The 19,037-nt window shown below is 36.2% G+C and overlaps 1 protein-coding gene across 1 annotated transcript; it reads left to right on the top strand.

Moving 5' to 3' along the window:
* Positions 1–4,747: 4,747 nt before the first annotated feature.
* ctsk (cathepsin K) lies at positions 4,748–18,632 on the top strand. Its single transcript, XM_041987166.1, has 8 exons — positions 4,748–4,901; positions 6,726–6,849; positions 10,084–10,206; positions 11,581–11,733; positions 15,198–15,416; positions 16,860–17,025; positions 17,481–17,589; positions 17,805–18,632. The coding sequence occupies exons 2-8, from the start codon at positions 6,727–6,729 to the stop codon at positions 17,902–17,904; spliced, it is 993 nt and encodes a 330-aa protein (XP_041843100.1). The 5' UTR covers positions 4,748–4,901; position 6,726; the 3' UTR covers positions 17,905–18,632.
* The last annotated feature ends 405 nt before the right edge of the window (positions 18,633–19,037 follow it).

Below are 19,037 nucleotides of genomic sequence, written 5' to 3'. Positions count from 1 at the left end.
TAGCAGATGACACCCAACTATAAATAAAACTAATTTTAATAGGAAACACTATCCAAAATGGTTGTACCCTTGATGTGTCCTTATTTAGAAAGATTATTGAAGTTGGATCTGCAAACGTTGCGTATTTGACCACCAATGACTGATCTAAAGTAGCTCGGTGTTGTCTTAAGCTTGGTGCCCAGATTTATCTAATCTTTGAACTCATTCTCAGCTAGAGATTGAGGCTGGTCTCACCATCAATGTATATGTATATTTATATCTGCTAATATTTTTACTTTATCTTATCGTGTTTAATAAGGTTTCAGTTTATATGGCTTTACAAGGTGCTACATTGATTTTAGTTTGTTATTTTTGGTAACCACTCACCACATATCAAAGTTTGTTGTATAAGCACAACATGTTTAATCTGATTTTGACTATGTGCATTTGCAATTTGAAACACAGAACGTTAGCAGAGCTTCTACAGATAAATAGAAAAATAAAAATGCATAAGTAGAAATAAAAGACAAAACATAGTGATGAAACCCCAAACACAAGAGCAGATGATAGACAGTCAGATAATGAACAAAAGGGTTATTTTAATAAGTCCCTGACAAAGCTAAAGCCACTGCAGGGCAAGAACTCCATGGGAAATAAATCCTGAAAAAGAAGCTTTCCAAACAACTAAGCAGATGGGATGAAATAGAACTGAAACAAAGGATCTACAAAGAAGATGGGGGGCATTTTATGGGACTTTTCTGAGAAGAAGGACTTGCTGTACTTCTCTTATAACTAACATATGTTGTAGCTACATAATGAGTGATATAAAATGTGTGATTGGCAATCAGGAACAGAAACCTGATGGGAAGCAAACAGGTTGCAAATCATATCAGAACACGCAAGGAAAAACTATTTAAAAGGTAAAATAAGGAAGTCAACCTGACTGATGCAGAACAAAGACAAATCAGAAGCCAGAAAATCTGAAAACGAAAAGTCAATACCAAAGACGTAAAGTGAAAAAAGCTGAGAAATATGAACCTTCTAATCACTAGAAGTGAAATGTGAAGAGTCTGGCCCTGCTTATTATAACTTTAAAGCCTAACACTATGAAAATTTAATCAAAATCAATTAGAAAAAGAAACAGTCTTTGAACGAAGCATTTGACATAGACCCGTGAGACTTATAATTTTTCAATTAATATTGGACAATATGTTTGATCACCAAAGCTATATAAATATTTAAGCATTACAAAAAAGGTAATATTCAAAGCTATGTAAATATTTTGGGACATGAATATTAACATCACACCCTGAGAGGGTCCATAGCCTGCTCGTATCTACCCACCCAATATTAAAACAAAGCTAGACATCAGTTTAACTTCATAAAAAAGTAGAATAAAGTTTAGGCTCTGTCTGCAGAGAACAAAATCTACACAGGAGCAACTCTGAAGTTGACCAATTAAAACTTTGTCTTGTTCTATTAAAACCTATTAAACTCTGTTAAAAACAAAATATCTCAAAAGATTGGACTGTGCTTTTAAAACTGTCATGTCAGAAGCTGTTCACATTTGAGACGTTAGTGTATCTGCAAACAAACACGGTGACCCACTTTTACTTACACTGTGATCATTTTAAACATCCATCTATCAGTTTCCAGCCATGACTGACATATTTCAAGTCTCACTTTTTCATTTTTTTTTCACATTACCCACGTGTACATATGTTCAGACAGATGAGAATTCAGGACAAACGTGGCTCAGACAACAAAAAGCTTTGACCACAGTAAACACACGTAATGTCTTTCCTTTGACAAACAATTTGAGCTTGGAATGAAAAAAAAAAAGCCATCGCATTTTAATCCACTGGAATCAAAACAAGCCATAAAACCTTTTCAGTGTCTGCTGCACTAATCTCTGAACTGGTCAGTGAAAAGTGTACACAGTTCAGATCAGGATTTAAAGCCAGGCTTCCTCCTTTGATTGGCTGGGAGACTTTGTTTATGGCACTTACACACAATTAAATTTAACTGGGGAACAAAATTAGGGTTACATTATCTTCTCCAAGTGGGGGGGGGGATCATATGGATGCATGTAGAGAATAGGATGTCATTTTATTTCCTCTACGGCGCTTCACTGCTGTGATGTAAGATTACTCTCCCTACTGCAGAGCCAAATTGGTTTTGCAATAGCAGGAAGCTGATATCTCATGATAGTGTGAGTCAATGGGTTGATCATATGGCGAGAGCAGTGGATTCTGGGAGCTGAGCTGCTTGTGTCAAGTTATGATGGTATGAGCTGAGATGGGAAACAGCTGGCTTAACAGAAGGGAGAGGAAGAAAGACACCATGAATTTAGAGAAAGGACAGCTTCAGATAAATATTTAGTGTCCACAAGAAAGACTTCATTTAACAAAAGAAAATCATTCACTTCAGGAAAGCGCTGGCTGCTAATCCTTCCATCAGAATCACAAATCTCACAACAGAAATGGAGTCTGAGCATATGCAGTCTGAGGCATATGTAGGATTAATAAAAGCACCCAGGACAAAGGATGGGATCTGCTGGTTGCCACTAAGGAATATTGAATAATAAATCTATCTGCACACAAACATACACTTACACACAGGTCATGACCCTCTGTGTGTTTCTATGTTCACTGATGCTGAGAGGGACATTGGGGGTTGGATGATGGATCAATTTAGATAGTACCTTTTATGAGTCTCATTATCTAAAGTGGCCAAAGAGTAACCTGGGGGAAGAGTCTTCTTGGAGCTTAAGATGCACTCTGCAGCCCCATGTAAACCAGCGAAGAGACACTTCAAGAAAAGAAAAAAAGAAAAATGTCAGATAGAAGGAGAGCTGTCAGTGATGAAAGCCATTGCCTGGAGCTGCGAGCCTGCGCTGCACTTAACACACCAAAGATCCCAACACAACAGAGATTTCAGCACAGCACCTAATATTGCTATTGACCTTGAGGAACAGCAAACAGGAAATAGATAGAGATGCATTTGAATGATATTTTCATCCTGTTGCTGGGGGCAGTGACAACATTTCACTATCAGTAAGTTATATCCTGTTCTAGACCTACATTTAAGGAAAATGGCTTAAAATGCAGATCAAGGTGGTGGTGAGAGCAACTGCATGTAAAGGGTAAAAATAGAATCCATGACAGTGACAGTCATGTTGTAAAAAAAAATGCACTTAAGAGTAAAACAAGAAAGCAAGTGTGGTTTTTATTGTCCTATAAGCTGTGATTTACCTGCAAAATAGCAGAAACTAATAAAAGAAGGCCCTAATCAAATGAAGTGATTTACAAATCTCTTGCAAAGTAATTACAGCAAACTCTGGCATGCCTTGATCCATCTCAAATAAGCCCATAAGTAGACCAGAAACCGTCCAGCCATTCATTTTTTATACTTAATCCAGTTCGGAGTTAAGGTGGGTGTTAGTCTCTCCCAGCTGCCACTGGGAAAAGGCATTGTACACCCTGAACAGGTCACCAGTCACACAGAAAATCTCCAGCCAAGGTTTAAACCTGTGAGGTGAAAATCCCAGCCATCACACCACCTTGTCGCCCATCTAAGATTGTGCTGGGCAAAGATTTAGGACAAAGGTAGGTGTTGCATTAAATATATATACAGTACTTCTTTGGTCCCAAATGGGAAATTGGCTTCTGCTTTTGTGCTAGAGAGTCCTCCAGCCCCAGGTCTGTTTCTCTAACCACTGGGCCACCACTCCCCACAGTATGCCATGTCTACATATAATGCAACCTGTCTACATTAGAATTTAATTAGCTCTCCAGTGGAGGGAAGAGAAAAAGTAACAGCAGTCAGTAAAATACACATGAATGATACACTAACGACAGGTCCCCCACGTTTATTTTTTTCTGATGCTGAACAGAAGACTTCCTATGATTCAAATTCAGTATTTTTTAGATCATTTAAAAAATAAACTTGATGGTACATTGAAATGTAATGTCAAATGAAGAGAAAACTTTGCATCATAATAAATGTATGAGTTATAACTAGCAATAAATAATAGCATTATTGTGGTCATATCACTACTGTGCCTTTGAAGCTTCTCCTTTAAACTGATTTTGGAGACGTGTTAGATGTCTGAGTAACCTGCCATGTGTCACTGGACATATGAGGAACACAGGATTTTTCATATATTTAGGCCAGTGACTGCATGTTCTAGACTGCTGTGTGACTATAGGAGTCACACGACATGTTCATATATACACACATGACTGGCATGAGGAGGAAGTACATAACCACTAGACAAAAATGGCATGTGCTACGCATTTGGTAAGGACCTATTTTAGTTTTGCTGTGGGAATGCATTATAATCGGATGTTGCTTGTTCTAAAAAAGGCATTTTTGCAACAATCACACCTGGCCCCATGGGCTCCAAGAAGTAAAAGATTAACCATTACTCTTTGTCCCAACATTCATTAGTGATTATTCAGCTTAGAAATCTTGGCCTTGTCACTGCAGCAGCTTGTAAGGATAATTTAGTACAGACTTAAAAGCAGACTACACGTCATGATTAATTTTCTACATGAGTTTGCAAAATTTTGCCAAGACCTTTACAATGCTCTGAGAAATAAGTTCAAGATTAGAGAAGAAATTCAGTCCATTGTTCATTTTTATTAAACTGCTCAAACTGCAGCAGTTCACTCGCCTCTGACATTCTTCAGCATGCCTCTGTAACCTGACACCTGACATCATCTGGATCTATGCTGTTCAAGTAAAACCAGATGTGTAACTTCCCTGCCTGGAAAAACTCCTCCCTGGATCTGGAGTTCCCATTGTACTTCCTTAAAATCCAGCCTATATAAAAAGCTACACTGACCTACTTCGACAGCAGAGGACCCCGGCGTCAGACTCAGGAGACCTCAGTAAACTTGCTGACTTTTAGTCATAAGGTACGTTTGTTTACTGCTGATTTTGCTGGTGCAGAGTTTTACTTTCGGTTTTGTCACCCCTTACTTCTAACAACTTTTTTTTACAGCAAGTTGTTTTGTTTTAAAACATGGAGAGGTGGTGTAACTAAAGAAAAGTGGTGTAGTACTGCAAAAAAACTCACTGCAGGTGATGATCCACTGAAAGCGTGACTTTAAGGATACTCTTCCTATGAATTAAGTTTAAGATAATTTCACTACTATATTTTCCAACAAAGAAAGCATGTAGGATAAGATTTGTATTAAAGAAAGATTTTGACCCAATCCTGAAGAGCTAGAACATTAATGGGAGCCATTTTGAGTTCTGCTAATCAATGTGACAGTGGTGGAGCAAGAAAACTTGTTTTGGGATGACCAGGCTAAGACCACCAGTTTCACTGGGTACTTTTGTTTTAATCGTACCTTTTTTTAAACATGTTTGCATGACTGCCAACTACCTTCAGTTGAGAAAGTAAGAGTAGAAGCAGTTTTTAATATAAAGTTTTGTGAATTGTTGATAAAAGCCACAAGAATTTTACATTTAAACTACATAAAATGAAAACGATAAGTACAAATAATCAAAAATTGTGTTATTAATCCCACAACATTTAGCCAGCTCTATATTTTGACATATGGGTTTATTTTTACCCCTTATATTTTACATTCTCTAAGTTAATTCTATTTAGACAAATAAAGACTGACTGATTTACCGAGAGAAGTTTCTAGTTTAGACTGGAGTTATATGCATACATGAGTGCCTTCCAGGGGAATACAGTCGGTTGTGTGGGCTGGCCAGAGGGTTGGACAGGTTTAAACTGGTGGTCACCCCTTAGCACCACAGCTGGCTGTGCTTTGTGAAAAAAATACAATAGAAGAAGCATAAGCTGTCAATATATGAATTTATTCTTAAAACATAGAGAAAATACCACCAGGAGAATTCATATGACTCATCCAGCTGCAGCTGCATGTAAATGCTGGAAATGATATCTATATTACACAAAGCTATTCAAAACAAAGTTTTATTATTGATTCACCCAAAGCTGAACCCATGTCGAACATAATTCGTGTGTGTAGGAAGCAGAAAATGTAAGCGGAACATACCACACGCATTCAAAGCTAGAAAAAAATAAAAAACAAAAGAGCAATGTTCACTCAACTAAAAGCAGGAACTTAAATTAGTGCCCTTTACTGGAAACTGTACAAAAATGCAGACACAGATTAGAAGCATGACATAACAAACAAAAAACAGTGTAAACTTGATGTATTGCAGATGGCAGGAAAGTACAGCGATGCAAAGGTTAAGAAAAGTTTTCAATGCTGTGAGTTTGATAAAGTGTACATTGGGGGAAGTGTTTGAATTTGAAGAAAAGAAAACTTTAAAAACAACTTCCTTGAGACCCGATTGCTATTACTCATGTATTTGGTATGCAGCTGCTGTAAGATGGTTCCTTCAAACGCTATTTTCCCCACAGTTTGATTTCCAGCTAAGTGGAAACAGACCTCAGACAAGAAATTATGTCTTTTGAGTCTCTGGATGCAGGCTTTCCTTCCAAAATCAACTGGAAAAGTATTTTCTTCAAACTGCTTCTCGGAGTTGTTTTGGTTTTCACAGAATGATAGAAAATGAAAGGCTGATGTGACAGCGGTACAGAAAGTCATGCAAAGATTGATTAAAAAGAAAAAAAAGGGGGGGTTGTATTGCAAAACCATAACTACATAGAATATGTAGTTTGTAGAAAAGATAGAAGGAGTGTGAAGCTCCTTTAGGCCACAATGAATAGGTATTTCAGTGTGGTTTTGTACTTCTAGGATGTTGTCGTGTGTGTGCGTGTTGCTGCTGGCAGCCTCAACTCTTGGCCAACTGGATGAAGCCTCACTGAATAACCAGTGGGAAGAGTTTAAGATCACGATGAGGCGAGAATACAGTACCCCGGTGAGTAATTGTCAACATATCCTGTATTACAAATGCGTAAAAGTAGGGTTGAAATATATGTAAAACATTTTAGCCCAAAAACAGATAAAAGGAACATGATGTAAAAAGAAATAAACAAAAAAAAAAAAAAGAAGTGAAAACATTTAAAAGAGCTGACGCAGGAGATTATGTAGGTTAGGTGACTTTTACAGCCAGCAAATGCTGCTCAAAGACAAACAACAAAACAATTTGGAGTTAAATGTGTTTTACAAAACCATAATCAAAACCATAATTTCTTCATGCTCTAGGCTATAACATTAAATTTACTCCATTAAATCTGTATATTTAAATAATATATTACAGAATGCATGCGAGGCCAAGACAGCTGTTTGACATTATTTATCATAGCCACATTAAAATATTTTCTTTTTCAAAGCCAACTCTCACAGTCAGAGCAACAGTAATTATTTCTTTCCTTTAGCTGTGTTTGCATGGATTCATTAGCAAACTGTGTCTTTATTCTGTTGCTTTGATTCTGCCTCCGTCTTAAAGCCCTTTGTGCTTCCGCTTTCTCAGCATGTGGTCATCTTTGCTTTCTCACTGTCTCTAGGACACAATAAGGCAACCAGTTCATTGTCTTCTCTCGTCTTTAGCATGCCTGTTTATACTTAATTATTCATTCATTGGCTTTTTATATGATTATTTATTTTGAGAATCAAGCTTTGCTTAAAGAATGTTCAAAAGAGTAGATGTTTTTCTGTTGGTTTTAGGTAGTTTTCAGTAACTACAGGGCTCCATTCAGCTCTTTATGTTCTTTTTTACATTTTAAAGTGTTTAAATAATTCCAGTTTATTGTTTCCACAAATAAGAAGCAAAAAAAAGAAAAAACTAATAAGGATTTATTCACACCCTCGTAGGATATTTTCAAAAATGGCCAGTCAGTGCCTCTGCTACACTCGTAGAGGAAGGTAATGGATCACATCTCAGTTAAACATGACCACAAAGATTGTTTATTCACACCCTGAAACACAACTTATATGAGTATTTCAGACAGTAAATGGGAAAACTGAAGAAAAACATAAATCAAAATAGGAAGACAGTTGTTTTTATACTATAATATCAAATTATCCATTAGTTTATAGTAGTTTCCTAATGTTATTTTATTTGGTAAAAAGTTAGTCTTGCTGTGAGGTGTCATTCTTTGCCAAACGCAGCTCTCTTAACGTGCTGTTTTATCACACCTACAATAACTCTGAGGTAAACAATGTCATGTGGAAAACAAGAAACGTGTTTGGTTGCTCTACATCTATGCTTTGGCCTGCAGTGGAAATGAAACAGATGGAGACAAAAGTAAAGCAGGACATGCACAATGAGAATTCACTTTTTTCATGTCTTTCCAGTACTTCAGAAATAACTCCTTGAGGGATAGAGATCCACTCTTTGTTAGTTTGTTTTGATCAAGTTGTTGGTTTTTAACTAAAATTTAAGGAAACTGGCCAGTTTGCTAGTTTAAAGTTGTTAGTTTGGGTCATTTCCTTAGTAATTTCTTACTAAGGAAATTCCCTCAGCATATGACTCAGCGTTCCTCTGATGCTTGAGTTTCCATTCCCCTGTGATATTTATTCTTTTTTAAGATCCTGACTGTGATAATGGAAGGAATATAGGTAAGTTGGTGTTAAACTAGAGCTGACTAAAAATTTACCTCCTGGATGCTCTCTGAGCATCTGTCATCCCTCCCTGCTCTTCACCTCCGGCTAGAGGTCAGCACTCCACAGCTGCTTAGCGTGAGTGTTTGAGTCTGCACTTTATGCGAGTTTGTGCAGCTGCATACATTCAGCTTGTCTATTTTCTGCATTGCTTTTTAAAGATTGTGAGTAATTATGTGCCTTTATTTGTACCTCTTTTTTAAAGGCATGCTAATGATGTGAGCATGTTCAGATGATCATTATGTAGCGAGTGATCTATTCATATTCTTGTACAGTAAGCTGATAATGTGCACATCACTCGTGCAGATTTTAATCAACATTCCTTCATCACTTCCCCAGATTCACCCCTCCTTAAAATGTCATCATTATTAGAATTATTGAAGCATTTGCATTTTTCATTAGTGGAATGGATATCAGTATGATTAGAGTTATGCTAATGGACCATAAGCAGAGAATAAATGTTTTCCAGATAGCCAACCAAACCCTTTGGCTGCATCTTGTTCCCATATTTATTTTCTTATATTAAGAAAACCTTTCATCAACAGTTGATGGTGGTGGGAGGATAAAAAGCAATAATCTTTTCGTAATTCTTCAAAAACATTCTGTATAAACTGTACTGATCTTTGTGTGAATGTGCACTGGTTAAACTGACCTAATTAATCAAATGAAGTTATAATACAGAAACTTCTTTTTTTTTTCATTACTAATTATAATGAAAATTCGCCCTGTTTACCCAGATTAGTTTCCATCAACTGTCAGGTGTTCATGCAGACATTTTCATGTTCGACTAATGTAGCTCACTTGCCTCGGGTGAAATAAAATGACTTGAATATTATTCTGACAGGCCAAAGAGGCGACGGCTCCTCAGTTTAGGAAGTCAGTAAATTAAAATCTTTATACTTTGGGAATGCTGTAAAGATGCTCTGTTTTTTTATATACAAGTGATGTATGGATGTTTCTGCAGTTAGCAATAAAAAGAATGCAAACAGCATGTGGGTCAGTATTGGTCCCGCACATTATTCCTGAAACAGCCTTGCATGTTGGCTTTATGCTACAGTCACAAATCATAAAATGGCTTCAGTGCCTGCAGCTGTGAGCTTTTCATGTCCGATACATGACTATTCAAGCAAAGAAAGTGTAATAGCATGTAGGAATGGCAAGTCTGTCTGTAATATCTATCAGTGGACTGAGTCTTTGCTCATTCACTTTAGTATCTTACATTTAACTAGTTTCAAACTGTTTAAATCAGTGAGCCAGATCCACTTTCACGGAATACACACAATGAACTGAAGTTCTGTTTACTTATTCATGAATGTTAAGATACGCTGTAAAATGTTTATTTTTAATATGCAAACAATTAATTCAGTACAAAATCATTGTTACAGTTGGAACATGCTCATTAAAAAAAAACAAAAAACTATTTATTTGCGATCATCAATCAAGAAAATAGAGATAGCTAAACTGACGAACACATTTTCTCTCTCTTCCTGAAAAGGATGAATCCAGTTCTTTTTTTCCAGGACTTAAACGACTCTTTTGTTTCTTTCAGGATGAAGAGGCAATACGCAGAGCCATCTGGGAAAAGAACATGCGTTACATTGATGCCCACAACAAGGAGGCAGCGCTGGGCATGCACACCTTCACGCTGGGGATGAACCAGTTCGGTGACATGGTGAGTCTGAGACTGTACTTCATGATCACTAATACTAGAAGTGACTTGATCACAATCCAGGTATAATGAAAGTCTTTTCGGAAGTTGAAACAAACAATTTTTATTTTCTTCAGCAGTTCAGGCTTCTTTCAGCTGTAGTCTAGTGTCATCTCTACTTTTTCTTTTTTTTTTTTTTTTTTTTACTTTAATCATTCATGCGTGGTGCAGCAGTGAGGTGATGTGTTTACTGTCCTTAAATCAGCTGTTGTGGGTCTCATGTCATTGCATAAGTGATGACTTTTGCATGAGGAAGCTGCAACAAAGTGTAAATCAAATCTAAGTGGAAAGCAAGCTTAATGAAGTGCAGCGTATCAGCACTTCCGCTCATTCATAGTGACAGAACATGTGTAGATGTTAACGGCCAATTCTTGTTTATGTAGGATTATGTGGTTGTAAATTCAGGATGTCCTTCCATTTTCTTTTTACTGTAATTATGCTAAGAAATGAACAGACAGCCTGTTGCCTTGTTTGAGGTTCTTTTGGATTTTAGACTGAGCTGATCTGGAAACAGTTGAATTCAATAAGGAGTGAATGGAGGTTTGTTTTTTGTTTTTGTTTTTGTTTTTTTGTTGTTGTTTGTTTTGTTTTGTTTTGTTTTTTGTTTTTTTTTGTTTTTGTTTTTGTCATAAGTCTGACTGATCCATTGAGAAAAAGTGGGACCATGTATGTCCTTTATTCTTAAAGAAACAACACGTTTGTTCTGCAACAGTCAGAATTTCATAGTTTTCTTTGCCTTCAAGGAAGCTTAAACTGTTCAGGGAGAATATAAGAAAATACATAATTCTGCATACACTGGTATAACATGCTCTAGAACAGAGATTGTTAAATATAACTGCCAAATACCGTGTAGCCCATCATTCACTGTTGCAAAAAAAAAAAAAAAAAAAAAAAATGAAATTACCTCTGAAATTGTTTTGGTCATGCTCTGTTTTTAAAATTTGATTTATATTTTGGAAGTTCTTACATGAGTTCATCATTTCTCTGATTTTATATTTTGACATTTTTGCTGTGAAAATTATATTTCACTTTGGTGTAAACCATATTAAGGCCATCTGTTCATTAATTTCTTTTCTTCCTGACACTACTGAATTAAATCCTCCTCCTCCCCCTACATTTTATTTTACTTGTTCTTGTCATAAATTAAAGAATAAATTCCATCTACAACCCATGACCTTTGCTTTCTCCACCTTTTGTTTTATTGTCATCGGTTTAACATGAAAATCTTATCTGCTGTTACACACTTTTATTATGTGAATGAGAGTTGTCTGCAGTGCATTTAAGACTTGAATCATGGTGAAGAATTTTAACATGTTTAACATGTCCGTGTTTATGCAGACGTTAGAGGAAGTGAATGCAAGGATGAATGGCCTGATTGTCCCAACGAACCCTGAGCGCAGCTTCACCATGGCCCTGGATGACAAAGTTTCAAGACTTCCCAAGTCTCTTGACTACCGAAAGAAGGGCATGGTGACCCCAGTGAAGAACCAGGTCAGAAGACAAAGTATATTATCACTGACTTTGATGTTTGCTTTGTAATAGATCTTGCAGCTAAATAGCAAAACATCTTAAAACAAGTTCAAAAAGGATAAAAAAAATCTAAATTAGGTTATTTTAGTAACAACACTTCACTTCTTAAAGACAATATTAGGTTATGATGAATTTGGTGGCAGTATCAAGTCTCAAAAAATCCAGATAAGGGCAACAAAAGGCCAGAAAAGTAAGTGGAACTATAAACAGCTGGAGCAACATGTTGCATTAATGAAGTTATTTGGCAGCAAGTTAGTAACAAGATTGGGTAAAAAGAGCACATTAGAAAACCAGAAATGAAGACTGCTGTAGCTTTACTCAGAATCCACAAATTATACAACTGCAACACATTTTAAACCTCCAATACTTCTGGTATCCTAATTTCAGTGATTGTGATCAGTGACATAATGTCAGCCCCTCCTTCAAGACCTCAGCTAATGACTTCCCCTTAGTGGGAACTAGGACATATGACGGAGCCCATTCCTTGATAAGTCTGGATCTTCTGTCTCGTTCATCTCCTTCTGGTCTTTCCTTTTTCTCCTCCTCACCTCTCTCCCTCCCCAGCACCCACCCAAATGTCTTTCTTAACTGCAATTGCCTTTACACCCTACAGCAGGGGTGTCCAAACTATGGCGGCAAACTTTCTACAAAAAAAGGGGAATATGCATCTGTGATCACATCTCTTGAAACAGAATTCAGACAGTGCTTCCAGGATTTTTCTCTCATTGACCAAGAAATCAAACTATTCTCAACTCCTTTCTTGGTGGAAGCTGCAGAAGTGGAAGAGAAACTGCAGTTAGAACTCAATGAAATGCAGTGTGATGATTCTCTGAAGGATCAACACTGTACAAATGAGCTAAGCTCAATTTTCTTAGTGTGCAGCAAATTTGTTCGCTCTGTGTTCATATGACATCTGTCTGGATTTTTGGCACCATCAGCCACTGCAGCTGTATGGTCAGTATCATGACCGAAAAATTACCCATGCAACTGATACACCTGAGTAACTTTCTAAAATTATGTCCATCCCTGTTATGAAGTCCAATTCAGTCTGTTAAAATTGATAACAGTTTCTAATGGCCAATAAAAGACATTTAATAAGCTTAATAACTTAAATATGAGCTAAAAATTTACCCATCCCATTTACCGCTTTCTTGTACTTTCGCTGTACAGGACGGTGAAGGAGATCACCACCATGACTAAGAAGAAATCTGAGGCTGATGTTTTGAAAATGACCTGCCAGCCATTTTTTTAAAATAAATCAGTCAAAATCCATTTATGGACAGCTTTGATGAAAGCTGTTTTTTTTGTTTGTTTGTTTGTTTGTTTTTTTGGTAAACTTATGCAACAATACAGCATATTTCACCAACTTTTTATTCATTTTTTCCAACTTTAATGTTGTATTCAAGTTCATATTCTCTGCATTAAATCAGCAAACCCACGTTGTTGAGGTGTAAGCTTTGCTAGTATATAAGCTTTTTGAGATATTTTTTTTGTTTTTCATTTTGCAGCAATCATTCTGATGCATGTCAGTTATGCTAAAAATGTGAAACAGGTGCAAGTAATAATTGCGGGACATCATGAGGTATTTTTCTTTTATAAAAAAAGAAAAAACTTCCAATATTCATTTATAGCTTGTTAAAAAGTTGGCATAAATTTTATTTAATACCTATATATTTAACTAATTTAGACATTTTAAAGAAAAAATAAGTAAAAATCAATAATTAAATTAAGAAAAAAGTAAAAAAAATAAATGTATAAAGTGCAAAGAAAGCGTAAAGAGGATAAACCTGAATCTTTTGGATCTCATGTAACACCATCAAACCTGCATCTTAATATGGACCTTAATATGGACTTTCTTGTTAAAAACCAGTGATGATAGAAGGAGAAATTAGCAATAACCTAAATAAACCTGCTTTAATCACAAATGCAATAACAGACCTTCTGTCTGACTGTGGTAGGAAAATAGGTTGACTCTGCTGAGACATGCTGAACCAGGAAGAAGAAAAACCAATTCACAGCCAGAAAAGTTGGAAACCTGTCAACTGAAAAAATCTAGAGAGGAAATTATTGATGAGAGATGGTGCATTGCTTCCTGGCTGCTGCTACTGACACATTTATGTTAAATATGAGATTTTGTTTTTTAGGATCTTAGAAGCTTGTTTAAAATGTGCCAAGTATAAGACAGATAACTATGAAACATATTATGAAATGTCATTAAATGTAAAGGACACTGTCACCCCCTGGTGGATGAAATCTAATCTGAAGCAGCAACAGGATTTTTTGAGCAGCTCCTCCACTTCCTGTTGTCCTGTTCATGAATTATGCAACTCATGGCTGTCGTGGCTGCTCCTCTGCATACTAAAAACTCTGTTGAATCATACAAAGCAGCTATTATGTTGATGGATTTCACCTCTATGTTTTTTTTTTGGGGGGGGGGGGGGGTTTAGGTACATTATAGTAACCATGTATCTTAGTGATTGTAACATGGTAATTCAGAGCAGCATCAGCTAAAGTGCTATTTGTGAGGAAGAGCAATAGGCTGAGAGGGCTTTTGAAAAATTTTATAAAGTAGAAGAGAAGGCATCAAATTAAGTTTAACATGATGATTGTAAACAAAATATGTTCTTAGAGATAAACTTAAGCAGATGCATCAAAGCCCTGCTATGGACCGGTGACCTGTCCAGGATGTACCCTGCCTCTCACCTGCTAAATGCTGGGTGAAGCTCCAGCTTCCCCATGACCCTTAATGGACGAAGCTGTTTAGATAATGAATGAATGAATGGATGCATCAACTGCTACATAAATACACTGTTGATACATCAACAAACAGCTGTTGCAGCCACTACTGAACATAATCACTGTGTCATATGCATATTTCTTTGCCAAGACTGCACAACACAAACTACCCAACATCCAACTTGGATACAACCCAACTTCTCTGTGGTTACTGCCTTTCATGTCACAAACAGAAATGGCTTTGTTGTTTTTATTAATGGTCAAAGTCTGACCCCTACTGTTCAGACAGAAGAATGCAACCTTCACTTTTATTTAAAACAAAAATCTCTTAAATCTGATTTCCTTTAAAGCTAATTATATATTTTTAAGATGTAAATATGATGTTTTGCTTGTAGATTAATCAAATTATTCTCATACAAAAAACCAAATGTAAAATTCGTTCAGTTTATTATAATGTAAGCAGTAAATCCTCACAGAAACTGGAAAACAATGACTTATAACTGATTACTAAACTAGCTGCATAAACAGCATTTATTTGTTCAAATTCCACATCATCTAAAGCTTGAGCCCATAGAACAATAGTTTCAATGCTTTTCTTCATATGTTTTCCTTCATAATGAAGGAAATTATATAAATTATATCCAAAGCACATATTCATCTCTATCCTTTCTTTTGTTCAATCCTGACAGGGTTCCTGTGGGTCCTGCTGGGCATTTAGTTCTGCTGGGGCCCTTGAGGGTCAGCTGGCCAAGATGACAGGTCAGCTCATAGACCTCAGTCCTCAGAACCTGGTGGACTGTGTCACAGAGAATGACGGCTGCGGAGGCGGATACATGACCAATGCCTTCAAGTATGTGCAGGAAAACGGAGGCATTGACTCTGAGGCGGCCTACCCATATGTAGGAGAGGTGAGAAAGCCACATAGTTCGCATTAATTACTTAGAAATGTATTAATCTTAATCAGTTGGCAGCAATATTTTCTGAGAATGTGGTTAAGTGTTTGCAGATTCTGAACATTTTTTTCTTTGTTTTTGCTTTAGTCACATGTTCCACATTTACTGTTGCTGGTCTGACCTCATTTTCTGTGACCACAAACCAAAGTTTCCAACAATCTTTTCGAAAGCTGAACCCTTACATAAATCTAAACATGATGCTTATCGTAAAAACAATTTAGAAAAAAAAAAGCAAGCGACTGGTGGTGACCAGACATTTGTAATAAACATGTTTCAGAAATGAGTTATCTGATCATTATCATTGTTGGTCATCCGTGGACCAAAAACTGTGGACGTATTTAGCACAGCGAAGTTTCAGAATTAAAATCTACAATCTACAAACAACACTGGTTTAATTAAACAGTCAATATAAATAATAAGCAGGTCAAGAACAAAAACTGTAATTAACTATTTAAAAATCAGTCATATCATAACTTGTGTATAAAATCTAAATTCCTTAAGAGCATGTATACATACAGGTTTAATGTAACATTAGAATAGTTTAAAATTAATATTTTCCCTCCCTCTATAATAGATAGACACCAAGCTCTATTAAACAATTCTACTTAATTTAATAATAATTTGATTCTGTATAAGATATAAATTAAACATTTAGACTTAGTTAACTTCAATTACGGCCCCTTGGATTTGATTAGTTTTTTTTTATAACAAAGAGAGAAAGAAATACTTTATGAGCATTTATAGAAATGTAGACTGAAACTAAAAAGATCTACAGTTTCTGACTTGTCAGTCAGGATGTCATAATTGTGTGGTTGACATGTGCCATCAAACATTACAAGAAACTTACTATTTCTCAGACTCAGTCAGAAAAACAACAAATTTTGAACTAAGGGAAGTGAGTCAGCAGATGTGATGAAAGGTGAACTGTCCCACAAAGCTAACACAGGTTTTTTGTTCCGGCCTTTAGGAGGAAGCACAACTGCTCAGTAATGAAAAATAACCTGCACGCTCCCCATTGTTTGGAATGTGATCAGTCATGTTTTGTGTAATGAGCATGTGACAGTCACAAGTTGTGGTACAAAAAGCTGTCAGAAGCATTTTCATTACTGATTTAATGCATCTAGTCATCACTGTCATATTTTTTTTTATTTTTTTTACTTTGGTTTTCATGTTGTTAAATTCAATCTTCTACCCTGTAAAAATTTTCACTTTTTTTCAAGCTTATATGCAGCTCAACATTTCTGAAACATGTTGTTTGTATAGTTATTTTCTGTCTTTCTAATAATTTTAGATCTTTCTGTAAACAACACATGTGTGGTTTCCTTAAATCTTACTGGCAGATTCTTTTAAATCAAACAAATAATTGTGGCATTTTCTCCTTCGTTGTCTTGTCTGCAGACCCAGCCATGCCGCTACAATTCTTCAGGGATGGCAGCCCAGTGCAAAGGCTTCAAGGAAGTCCCGGTGGGTGATGAGCATGCACTGGCCGTCGCACTTTTCAAAGTGGGTCCAGTGTCTGTGGGCATCGACGCCATGCAGCCCAGCTTCCAGTTTTACCAAAGAGGTCAGTGAGCAGCTGAGATGACACTGACTGAACCAGGCAATTGTTATGATCTGTGACATTTTAGAGACACATCAAAATGTGCTACTTTACACACTTAGAAAGGTCATTCATATGTATGAACAGCACATAGTTTTTACATGGTTTAAATGTGAAATTAGAAGGTGACAGTGTACTTGTATTTTATTTTATGCTATGGTATTTTTATTTTGCTTTTTTAGCAAAACATAAATAACAATAAAACAGATACAGTAAAAGTAATTAAAAATAATAATAATAAAAGTTTTTAGAGGAACAAGAAATAACCAGTTATCTTAACGGATTAAAGAAAAATCTGAAAATGCAGTTTAAAAAGTTAATTCTACATAAATATTTTGTGAGCTTAGTTTGTATGATGGCTCATGGATGCACTTTGAGCTCATAGTTTGCTTCTTCGCCTTTATCTGTCGTGTGCTCAGGTGTTTACAACGACCCCAACTGTAACAAGGATGACATCAATCATGCTGTGCTGGCAGTTGGCTATGGTGTCACCACCAAGGGAAAGAAGTACTGGATTGTCAAGAACAGGTGGGGCTTATCACCTGTATGATGGCATCAGGTGGCTCCTAAAGCCACTAAAATGAATCGGTGTTCTTTTGATGCTGTTGTGTTGATTTGATGTCTGTCAGTTTATGTTTGCTTGTGACAAGCTGATAAACTGAAAATCTGTTTGACTCCTGGCAATGTTCAACATCTCTCATCTCTGTTACCATTTCTTTTTTTATTGTTGTTTTTCCTGACAGCTGGGGTGAAGAATGGGGCAACAAAGGCTACATCCTGATGGCACGTAACCGTGGCAACGTCTGTGGAATTGCCAACCTTGCCAGCTACCCCATCGTGTGACCAGAGAAGTTCAGATCTCAGAGGAAGATGAGGGACACAGAGGCTTTACTTGCACTACTATCCACACACAAATACACTCAAACATGTTCATAAAGTTGATTTTAACCTGTCAGCAACCACAACAACAAAAGATCACTTTTTTATTATTACTAAACAACTAAAAATAAAGAAAAACTGGACTGCTCTTCTTGTGATTCTCAACTCTCCCAAAAATACTTGATTTGGATGTTTAATTGTCCTGAATGAGATGGAGCGCTTTCAACCAATTAGGTTTCTTATTTTACATCCAAAGCAGCAGATTTGTACAGTTATCTGCTTCATAAATCCAAGGTTCAAATTTCTTTTACCTCCACAGTTTGGTACTAATTGGTGCTGGTAACCTAAGCCAGGAACTTAAGACAGTTTTATGCAAAAGTACAAAGTTAAATCACAAATCTAAACAGCAAAAAAGAAACAAAAAACATTTCTTCGTATTTGTGATGTAGTCAGTGATAGTTTAAGTCTCTAGTTTTAATTACATGTTTAGTGAAAACAGACAGGAAACATTGCTGGGCAATGGAAGCACTTTATTTCCTGTGGTTTAAGACCTATTTCTAATTAATTTTAATGAGTTTTTTGTTTGTCTGTTTGTTCCCTTGATCATTGTGTCTTGCTGTTTTGTTAAGCACTTGTCTTATGATTAAACTGTAAACTTTTGTATTTGAATAAAGTTTCATTTTGAAGTTAAATGCATCATCTGGAGTTTTTGAAATATTGAACAGGAATGCATTGAGAAGGTGGATCATTCAACTTTGAGAAGCAAATTACAAAGAGTGTGGGGGTTTTTTTAGAAGTCCTCCATCCTAAACAAGCGTCAGCTCCTTTATACCTGCTATGCACAGTATTTTACAGTAAAAGTGTAGACTATACAGACATAGGTACTCTTGTTACAAACAGTGTCTACATTAGAAAAGATTAACTAAGAAGAGATGCTAGATAAACAAATACCAAAATGAAAATGAAAATGAACCCAGATGTCCAAAAACACTTCTCTAATTGTTGTACTTTCATTCTCACTCATCACTTCTTTTGGCTAATTCACTGCAAGATCATGTTTTAGGTTAAATACACTGTTTCACAACCTTGGACATGAG

This window comes from Melanotaenia boesemani, chromosome 6 (assembly GCF_017639745.1).
Source record: "Melanotaenia boesemani isolate fMelBoe1 chromosome 6, fMelBoe1.pri, whole genome shotgun sequence".
Classification (NCBI taxonomy): domain Eukaryota; kingdom Metazoa; phylum Chordata; class Actinopteri; order Atheriniformes; family Melanotaeniidae; genus Melanotaenia; species Melanotaenia boesemani.
The sequence above is the reverse complement of the archived record's forward strand: the minus strand, read 5'-3'. Positions and strand labels throughout refer to the sequence as shown.